Here is an 11,207-nt window from a genome sequence, read left to right as displayed (position 1 = left end):
TGTTTTTTTAGTACGTTACATTATTCATCTAATTAAAAATAGTAAAGAAAAACAAAAATTGTGAAGGTTCTACACTTTGTTGGAAAACCTAACCGTTCCCTTAAACATCATTAGTGCAATAAAGCACAATCATAAGGGTAACTTCAGTTCACACTCCTTGAATTTCTTATAAGTGTATTTTTTTTTTTTTTCATTAGAGAATATTTTCCTTCTTGTAACCACTGGACCTTATAAATCATGTGTACCAGTGACAGCTCGAACAAAAAGGCTGTTTAGTGCCTTTCAGCCTGCAGGGAACTGAGAAGCTTTCTTTGGTTATTTAATTACCTCCACCAAGGAAGTTATGGGATTGGTTTGGTTTGGTTGCACTAAAAAAAAAAAAAGGATTTGCATGAACATTTTTTTAACAAAGGTGCAGCCGATCTGAATCTTGTTCCAGGAACTTTTGAAAGGACTCTTCACCATGATGAAATTGGGTACAAAGATGCACAGATCTCGCAGTATCTTTACAATCACATGTCAGATTAAAAAGGAAAAAAAAAAAAAAGGACTTCTGGATCCAGGGAATCTGTTTACACGTGGCTTAGAGGGAATGCTGTCTTCTTTTAATTGTTGATATTTTTTTATTAATTGCTATACTTTATTTATCTGGAAAAGCCCCAAATTGTACATAACAAATATAAAATGGGTCAATATATAAAACTATGCAACCAATATGCAAATTTTAAAAAAGAATAACAAATAGTTGGTTTTTTAAGTTTATAGGATGCACAAATTCAGTTGTCGTGAATTTTACGGCAGAAATTTGAATCATTGATCTCTTCTATTAAGCGTCTTGGTGACTGAATTAAAGCAGGAAGCACAAATGCGGGGTCTCGTCTCCATCTAAAAACTGAATACTCAAATATTTCACTCACAGATGAAAAAAACACACGAGGTAGACTGACCGCCCTCCGGACAGTTCCTGTAGTGCACGCACGATGGCGACACTTGGCTAATCAGAGCCATGTGGCTTCTGTGGGCACAACTTCTCCCGATGAAGTTTGCTGGAAGGATTGCGCTCAGTCGGAGAGGGAGAGAGAGAGAGACTGAGAGGAGGCAAAGCGGAGCTGGGCTCGAGCGAAGAGGAAAGGCGCAGAAGCCCGGACAGACGGAGACAGCTTTCTTCAAGAAGCACCAATTTGTTTTCATCCTAGGGAGAGTTTTGGTGGGCTTTGAAAAAACTGCCGAAACGACTTAGAACTGATCAAAACGCTGAGCTTAGAGTGGTTATTATTATTATTGTTGGGGTTATATTACTGTTTTTTGTAGGGGGACGGACTCGAAATTGATTATTGTGTGTGGTGGATGTGAAAAGCGTGGAAAGGTTTAACACACAACCGAAGGAATGTATCTAAACCGGGCAGCGGCGAACCAGCGACTCTGGAGATGTCCACCATGCGCGCTCTGGATCGCCCTGCTCCTCCAAAGTGTCCTGGACCTGAGCGCGTCTGGTGAGTCTCCCAAAACTTTTTTTCCTTAGCCTTCACTTCTAAAATCATCTATTTTCCCACTCTCCTCTCCTCACATTCAACTTTCTAATCTGTCAGCCTTGACGAAAAACTCCTGCAAGGGCTTCCAACATGTTCCCAACGCGCTCCGCTGCGGCGTTGCGCTTCTTTTATTTTAACGGATGTAAAGACGGTTCAAGCCATCCATCCCCATGTTTACATTTTGCTTGTATATTTTAGGCCGACTTTTTGTCTGTGGCTCCTGAAATCATCTGTTAAGTGACCCCATACTGCCGGCCATCGTTCAGCCTCTCTTCTCATGCAAATGATCTTTGGTTTTTTAGATTATCGTCCCATTGTCATTCTGAAGGCTCGGCACGGGGAAATACTCCACTCCAGTGGCGGACAATAGGGGGGCTCTTAACGAGTCAGCTGGATGCCCATTGTGCCCACTCTAACCACGCCCCTCAAAAATCTGAGAGTTAAAGATAAGGAATGTGTGAAGGCTTATTTAAAAGGCAAACAGCCACTGCATGTAGTGTTAGGTTAGGTTGATGGCGGGAGGGGTTATCGCTGATTAAGGCAGTAAGATGGGGATGCATGCGTGGGCTCCAGAAGCCTGTGGCCTCTTGGAAACAGGATTCAGTTTACGTATACGTGTATCCTGCAACACAGACATTTAAATAAATCTTTATTATAGTTGATTTGTGTGTCCAGACTCCCTCGCTGCTGTTTGCACTGCACAGAGCCATCTGTGCCTTAAAGTTAAAGACGACCTGATAGCAAATGCGAGTGGCCTGTGGCTGATTCACATAAGTGTGATTGAACTGAGTTTGAATTGTTTACGAAGCTGCTCCTGGAAGGCATTTTCCTCCTTTGTCCTGGCTTTTATTTGTTTATAGTATATGAAACAATCCTCCCCATCCAGACCAGTGGTGATGAATTGTCTCCGGGGTTTGCTTGGATTATCCCCATCCTCCATAAATGCCTTTTCAACTGTTATTTACAGTGAAGGTGTGCAGCATTTCCTGTATTGGGCATCAAGCATTTCACCAAGGCCTGTCTTTTTTCTCTCTCTCTCTTTCCTCTCTGTATCCTCCGTCCTCTCTTGTTTTTGTTCTGAGGCAGGGAGGAATGTTAATTCACATTACTTAAGTGGATGAGTTAGCTATAAATTATTCCTCAAATGGAGTTTAATGGTTGAATATGAAGTGGAGAGGAGCCAAACCCCCTGGTCCTTTAGATACTTCATATCTGTAAAGAGACAAGTGGAAATGACTGTGTTTCCCACCCACCCACATACGATCCAGAGGGGAAAATACTCTGATAATTAAGTTTCAAATACTAATACTCCCATGGCACCCTCTTCAACTAATATCATCTATAAACAAAAAAGTTTCAGTCTCCTTTTCTCCCAGAGATAATCGGCAGCTGCTGCTTCCAGTGACTTTCATTCTGATTTTCTCTCCATTTAAATGAATGTCACTTTATGATGAAACTTACTGGTGTGCTGCACATTAATGACACTCATTTACAAGCTTTACTGTGGTTGCAACTGAGCAAACAGGACAAAGAGGAATCTTTAAAGTGTGGTCGTTGTTGTCTTTATTTGCGCCGTCTGGTGCGCTGGGCAGGCTGTGTGCTTCCATTGAAGAGGTCGGAGGTCACAAGTCTGTCACTGTAGTTTAAATGCGAGCATTTCCAGGAAAGGTCAGGCGTTTCCCCGGCCGCAGGGAAGGATTTTGTTTTATAGGGTGGACATGCAAAAGGGTGTGCAAATTAGCGGTTAAAAATCTGTGCACCCTTTCAGAAAACATTTTAAACGTAAGGGAATACTTCCTTCATTTGCAGGATTAGAAAATGTCAGTTAATGTACACCATTGGCTGATTGTAGGAAATTTGATGATTTTTTCCGTGGATTCCCTCTACTTGCCAAAAGCAGTTTAGGCATCACTATCAGCCCTCAGGGTGCTAAAACCAACAGATCGTGAGATTTTATTCTTATAGGCACTGCTTCACTTGTAAATCACAAATGTTACTGCCATGCATTTGTGCAGAGTGGGGGACAAAAAAAAAAGCCCACCTAAAGTTTAACAGGGCTTTTTATTTTTTGTCCAAACATGATTTTATTTTATTTATTTATTTTTGCTGTGCCAGCAGGGCTTTTTTTTGTTTGAATCACCTGAGTTTGAACCCGGGTTGAACCGCGTGGAAATCAGATTTCAGCTAAAAGCAGCCATGCTAAAAAGCCCCGCCTTTTTATTTAAACATCGAGATAAGCACTGCATGTTCATCTGTCAGCTCAGTGATAATCTTATGACAAATTCCTAAAACCGAATGGACAAAAAATGTTTTAAATCCATGTAAACTGTGTAAATGTTCCTGAATGTGGGACATTCACCTCTGGGCATGAAAAGGTCCAGTGCAGGGCAGGGACTATGGGAAATGTGTTTAGAATTGCCTTTAGCCGTTTAATAACACTTGGGAAGGCTATAAATCATGCCGGGTGGAACTGACGCGGTACAGTTTTCAGCGGGACACACTGTTGACAATAAAGGCACTTCACCCCTGGAAAATCCAATTGGTCTTACAGGCTGAGTGTGTAGGAGCTTGTCCTGGTGCGTCTGCCACTGACATGCCTATCTGGACTGTTTTATGTCTCCTGGTGTTTTCTTAGACTCTTATTTGGGGGAACAGACCACATGAAGTGAAAAAGAAAGCTCAGAATTTGTGGTTTCGTTTCTTTTATGGGGACTTGTTAAACATTTTACATATCAGCCACTCCTTCTGCTGATTTTTATTTTGTATTTTTTAAGCTGCGCAGTGCATGTGATGGCTACTTGCTGCAGTTTCTCACTTTGAGAGTGCCTATTTCAAATTATTCAGCGTTTTATCCAGATGCTCTGGGAAATGTTTGGCTCTGTCTCGAGTGGTGCATCTCTTTAAGATCGATGACCCGGCTGCGTCTAAAACTCCACTCCTCCGCTCTTGACATTGCACATTACACTAAGTCAGGTATCAACTGCCGAGCATCTCTAAAAGCTTTTGGCAGACGCAAAAGAATGTGGCAGGAAGCGTGTGTGTGAAAGAGATGTATGTCTTTTTTTTTAAACACACACACATCTACATATTTTGAGACAGCTTGACTCAGTTCTGAGTTTGCGAAACCGGGAGAAAAAGCATAGACGTTAATTTAATCAGCACACGGCTGTAAATCATAAGCTCAAACTCTGTTTTATGTCACTGATTTAAAGCGCCGGTGTGTAAACTATGTCGTGCACTGGCAATTACCTACTTCCCACTCGTTATTAGGCACATGTGTTTGCCGAGGCTCGGCGTGCCTCAGTGCTGCCACGGGGCAAACTGTTTTGGAGAATATTGTGTGATAATTGTTTAAATGATGTAGAGACAGCAGGTAATTTGCTTCCAAATGATAATAAAAAGTTTCAAGATATCAAATGACTCTTTGAGTGCAACTTTTTTGGTTGTTTTTCCCCCCTAATAAGACCCACAATTACAGTATTCACATAATAGGAGATTCAGAAGAACTTTCCTTATGTTGCTTGGCTGGAATGTCCTGATAATATGCCGTCAGTAGTTGGGTTGTCAAAGGAATTTTTTAAAAAGGAGAGCCAGATTTGAGTTTCCTTTCTTTTGTATATCTGCTCTGCAGTGAGGCAAAAGCCTTTTTTTTGTGAGCGACGAGAAGTGTAAATTTCCTGCATTTGCTCAATACTGGCAGAGACCAAAAAAAAAAAAAAGAGAGAAAGAAAAATGCTCCCATTTCCACAAATCGGGCTCAGTGGAGCGTGGTGTTTTAGTGGCAAGGTTTTCCTTGGAGAGGCTGCGTTTAATCAGAGGCTAAAAGCGCTGCACTCGGATCCTCTTTGGAGACGTTTGATAAAGTTTCTGCCACTACAAACTGTAGCCAAGCGTGAAAACCTTTTTCCTGCAATTTACTGTCTGCACAGGAGGTCAGCCTGTTAGAAAGGAAAAAAGCTCTACAGGGTTCAGGGAACTGCGGTCTGGATTAAGAAAAAAGGAGAAACAACATCGGTTCAGGCTTTGGTGCTGCAGTTGAGGAGCCAGTGTGTAGATGGCACTTGAATGATTTTAGCAGAGTGAGAGTCTAGACTGAGCGGGGAAATAAGCTGCATTATGGTGGCGTTCTCCAGAGCAGAGCATTAATTGGCCATATTTTCCCGCTCCCGCCGACTGACCTGTACCGTATACGTCCAACCGCAAATGAACTTGCTTTCTATACCTTCCATTTGATACTTTCTGTGTTGATGTCTTTTGGCTGCTGCCTGGAAGACAAATTACTCCTGCCACATTAAAAAAAGAAAAGGAAAAAAAAAAGCTCTGTGCTGTATTTTATACACACAACACAATGAGTCCTTTGCTGCAGTTGTAAGGTAGGCTTTAAGAGAGAGACCGTGCTGATGACAAAGTGACACTTTAATGAGTCTAATGGAATGAGCCACACATACTGCATATCAACTTTCCATACGGACTTGGCACGGTTTCGCGTTGTGGACCGTGGGGAAAGGGCGCTGCTTTAAAGAGCTCTAAATGTCACTGAAGCCCCACTCCTTGTTCGAGTTTCATCAAATTACTGCTTTGCAAGTGTCCTTCACAGCCCGTGCTTAATATGTGGAGATCATGCTACATTTCATCTAATAAGGGGTTCGGATGAAACATGGCTTTTTAAATTCTCCTGTATGTGCCAGAGTAAATCTTTTTAAGCCCTGTTTGCCTAGCATTAAGGACTTCAGAAACTCCTACTGGAAGCAGACGGGCAGATCTCAGTTCAGCCACAATTAAATCTTTGTACAACACCACGCTCCCACCAAGGGGATGAAATACCCCCAATTTAATGGGCGTCACTGCCAAAAAAAATCAATATTTGTTTTCCATGAAAGATATGTTCACTTTATGGATTATTACGAGAGATGGCACTGTCATATTTGTGTGCAAAACTAGAAATATGCGTGTCCTTTCTTCACAGCTGTTTAAGTATAGGGTTTGGCATTCTCTTTTAATCTGCTATTTTGTTATATGTTAGTCCATAACACTTGAGTCTGAGATAAGCTTTCTATGGCTAAAGCTTCAAAATCCAAAGAATACAAAGATCTAAAAGAGAGAAATGCAGAAAGTCATCAGAGTTGTGATGCTTTAACCACACAATTTGCAGCATTTTGCACTAAATCAACTCATCAGCTGTTCACAGCAGCTGGACTGAAGGCCTCAGACACACATCTGTGGTAGCTGCATACTTCCACTTGGGGGCAGTGTCAAAAATATGTGGAACAACTGATTATGGGTGACACAGTTGTCCATATTTGTGTCGATGTGGGTCCTTTAACATTTAACTTGTGTCTCAGAGAAGACAGATGCCACATACGCAGACTTTTTCACTGATTTCTCCTCGGTGGTTCTACGACCTTTATTTGTTTCGTTTTTTCATTCTTCCTCTTCGTGGTGGACACAACTTGGATAATTCCCTTTCCTGTTTAGGCCTACTTGTTGAGCGCTTGACTTACGCACAGCATAATGTCTGTTTAGCTGCTTGGAGGACTGCACACAAGCCTCTGTGTAGGTTGATTGCCGTGATCTTTTTCTCTCTGTGTGTTAGGGTTACCCAGCCTGAGGAGGAGTGTTCACTTTGATAGGTGACACTGGAGGAATGGTCGAAAGCATTAAACAAGTATACAGTGTTCGTGGTTGCAGATGATTTGCATTCTTTAGAAAAGCCGTGCCTGTCATTGCATGTTTTCACGGGGACACACAGACGTTTTTTGCCCGCATGATGAGAATCAGAAAATAGTCAACCCCTTTGCTACCCTTCAAAACCATCAGCATGACATCAAAACTCATTGGCACTGTTCCTATCTGGCTAGCAATCACATGCTAATGCTGGCATTCTTTCCCTTTTAATTTTCTTTTCTGTACTTTCTCACTTTCCTGGCTGCGTCCTCTCTCTCTCTCAAACACACACTGTCTCTTTTGCTCCCTCTCCTTCTCTTCAGTTTCTGAGTGGCTCCTCAACTTTTTCTCCTTTCTTTGCCTGGCTGACTGACATGCTGCTCTTGGCTGAGCTGCTTGTGTTTACTCAACAATAACTGAGAGCAGGGTGGCTCCACAGCAGTTCCTACGCTCTTCAGGGAAACAAAGATAACGACTCGTGCAGGCTTTCTGGCAGGATTGTTTGCCAGTACGCGGCTTCTCATACTAGAGCTGAGATGGAGCGGCATCTTGTGCTGCCGGCTGACGCAAAAACACTTCATTCTTTCAATTGATTCACTGCAGCCATGGCGGGATCATGAGAGGGATGTTTAGCCAGATTTTTCTGTGATCAACGCAACTCTTGATGCGTCTTTGAGGCTCTGTGGGTAATCTTTTCAGAACGCAGTGGTTACGCGGCAAAAAAAGCACTGGACCATCAGCTCCACAGTGGCATTTGTGTAAACTTATCACTCCGCAGTTATTAATAGAACCGTATCACATGCGTTTTTCTCACAATTTCCAAAATCATTCCCAGCAGATCCTTCGCTCAAATCTTTGTTTTTCTTACTTTTTCTCTCTCTCTGATTTTATTTCATGCCTCTGGAGCGAAGCCGTAGCACACGCCGAAAGTGCTCGGCATATAGACTTCAGCCTGCTTGCGAAATACTTAAACCAGACACGTTTGGGCTTCGGGAAATTTGATTTTACGCTGCATCGTATGATTTGTGTTCGGCTTGAATAAACTGTGCGCTTCCTTGTTGAATGTGTGCGTGTCTGTTTAGGCTCTCGTGCAGCCACTCAGGAGGTTTTTATGTTTGTATAAGATGCAGAGAGAAGTGTTTTCCTGTGTCTTTGGCCTGTCATTGATTTGTGATTACATTTAGTGGCCACAGAAACTGTAATCTTGTCGTTGCCAGAAGCTGAGGCATTTTTCCTTTTTGGGGATTAAACAGGTTTTTAGTGTAAAGCTGCCAGTTTAACAAGTCGATTTGGCCACTAAACAGGTTTAAGGATCTGCTAAAACAACACCAGCTCCTTTCACTTTATTTATGTGTTGTGTTTGTTATTGGGGAATAAAAATGCTCCAATCAGCAGGCTTTGAGCTCTCAAACTGACTGAAAGAGACACACATTTCTGCCATATTGGCTTCTCTTTATTGGCTCCCTGTTAATTGCAGAATTTAATTCAAAAGCCTTCTCCTTACAAACAAGGTCTTGAATCAAGCCCCATCGTATCTTAAAGACCTCTCGCATATCACCTCCCTGAGCCTTTTTCTGTTTGAGGTTTATTCATGTTAAAAGGGAGTTTTCCTTCCCACTGTCGCCAAATGCTTGCTCATAGGTTTCATTCTAGTATTGCAGGGTCTTAACCATACAATGTCAAGTTCCTTGAAGCAATTATTATTGAGATTTGGAACTATACAAATAAAACTAAATTGAATTGAACTATTTCCATTTTATTTCACAACATCTGCTGATTTAGTCAATGAATTTGAGTAATAAATGACAATAAAAAAAACAATAAAAACTAAATAAACAAACAGAAACCTGCATATCTGACAAATTATTTTCAAAATCGCAGATTAAGCTCACCCACTTTTTCCCATCAAAGGATCTGGTTTGCTGTGGGTCGTGGCTGTGCATTGTGCATTCATAAGCAGAGTCTATATTCTATGGATATATTGGTATTACAATGTAACTCAAGTAATGCAATATATATAAAAACAATACAGTACAGAAGGAAAGGAAAGTCAGTCATTTAGAAACATTGTCAGCACCTGGTTGGTTCAGCAGAGGATCGACTCTGAGCGCTGTCGGCAGCACATCTGGCAGAGTGTGTGAAACACATTGGCGGAAAGTGCCAAAATATCAGCATTTGAATTTTTTACACCCAAAACATCCATCTGGCTCTAGCGTGAAGACTTTTGGTCCATACATATATTAAAGAAATACAATCCAACATAACAAAACAAGTAGGGGGTAATATTACAAAATCCAGCGTGTTTTCAGTGCAACGTAGTCACCTTCAGCAAATGTCTTTGTATTAGCATTAGTGGAGACATGGCCTTAGTGTGTTTGTTTAACCAAAGCCTCGTCACCTTGTTCTCCGTGCAGGCGCCCTGTTTAACCAGCAGCCAGTGTTTACCCAGCCACTTGATTCACACAAAAAGACTCGAGCGAGGCTGCGCCTTGAAGTGGCAGCACAGTCCCGTTGTCCGACTGATCTCGCACATTTTTTTCCATTAGGCTGACAAACGGCGCCAAGTCAGCATTTTGTGGTAAAAACAGGTCTGTTTGCATGTGCGGCCTGTGAATTGTGACACCAGATTTAAGGGGCAAAATTTAGATGCAAGCACGCAACTATAAATCTAACAGTGACTTAGCATGAAGAGAGGGGAAAAAAGGCACAAATGACCATAAGAAATTTGACTTAAATGGAAATCCCCTTTCTATCCATTCTAATCCTGTGTCGACCGCATTCACCGAGGAATCTGGAGTTAAAGGTCTCATTTGGATGTGAGTCTGAAATGCAGTCACTGCAGTTAAATGTCCATCTACCAAACCACTGCTGCCCAGGCATCTGGCTGATTTAGCACCACCAGGAAACTGCTGTCCCTGTGCGGTCAAGTCTTCTGTCATCGATCGGATTTGGTGAAAGAGGAAAAATGTTCGACGATGCATATTTAAAAAAAAATCTCACTTTAAGATTCTAATTTTCCACTTTGTCTTTTGCTCAAGAAACATGGTGGTAGCATGATTTTAGCAGATTATGGCATGCTTAACTCTTAAGAGTTTGGGCAAGCCTTCAAAGATCCTTTTATTGTGGTGAGGAATAGCTGTTACCATACTCATATCCCTTTTGGCTTGATGGCCTCACTATAAGGCAACGTTTTTTCCCACCAAGGTGAAAAGTTATTGATTCCTTTGTTGCCTAACTATCCAGAGTGTGTCTCTGTTTTGTAGCAAATGAGTGAAAATAACAGCAGGACCAAAGGTTATGTGCTTCTGACTGTCCGGATGCATTAACCAGAGTTTAGAATGATGGAGGCAGTCCTGTGTTTGAAGTCTGAGCGGCCCGTGGGTTTCGTGGTCAGATCTGCAGGAATGCTTATGAAAGAAAATCCGGTACAGTCATGGAGCAGGAATCTCTTTGCTTTAAAAGTGACAAAATGTATGTTATCTCCTCCACTTCTCTTCCTTTTGTGTTCGCTCAACTCGTGTTTGTATCGAACCTGGCATAAGCTGGAGAGGGATCTCGTCAGCTGGCTCGCTCCTGACCAGGAATTCATACATTTATCCTGTGGGACGCCGAATGCTTTTCTTTTTTCCCCCATCCGTCTTTTGGGGGAATAAAAAATGATGGGGAGTGTTGAGGGGAAAATTGAGTTTACCCATTAAAGCTGCCCTCCTGTTTTTCATATTTCTGCTTTGAACGGTTGTTTTACTTCCCGGTAGATGTTTATCAAAGCTGACGCCGACTTGGAAGCAACCCCACTTTAAGGTTATGTGCTGGTAAAGCTGCGTCCCGCATGCCAGCAGTCTTCTCACACCTAGCTCTGCTCTCTTTTCCTGTCTCTCTATACATCTGTCTCCGTCTTCCCTCTAAGTCTCTAACCCCTGCTTGTCTTCAGAGAGCATTGATTTCAGCAGGGCAGGAAATGAAACTACATTGCCCTGTGACTCCCAGCAGGAGAGAAGGGACCTGGGGAGG

At 42.2% G+C, this 11,207-nt stretch overlaps 1 protein-coding gene across 1 annotated transcript in view; it reads left to right on the top strand.

Annotated features, from left to right (window-relative positions):
* Positions 1-1,013: 1,013 nt before the first annotated feature.
* The window catches only part of ror1 (receptor tyrosine kinase-like orphan receptor 1), a 132,243-nt gene continuing 122,049 nt past the window's right edge, over positions 1,014-11,207 (top strand). Inside the window, exon 1 of the mRNA XM_085137377.1 lies at positions 1,014-1,493. Within this exon, the coding sequence (XP_084993503.1) occupies positions 1,388-1,493 (106 nt within the window). The 5' untranslated portion in view covers positions 1,014-1,387. The remainder of the gene's footprint in view (positions 1,494-11,207) is intronic.

Source organism: Neolamprologus multifasciatus, chromosome 17, assembly GCF_963576455.1.
Source record: "Neolamprologus multifasciatus chromosome 17, fNeoMul1.2, whole genome shotgun sequence".
Lineage (NCBI taxonomy): Eukaryota > Metazoa > Chordata > Actinopteri > Cichliformes > Cichlidae > Neolamprologus > Neolamprologus multifasciatus.
The sequence above is the reverse complement of the archived record's forward strand: the minus strand, read 5'-3'. Positions and strand labels throughout refer to the sequence as shown.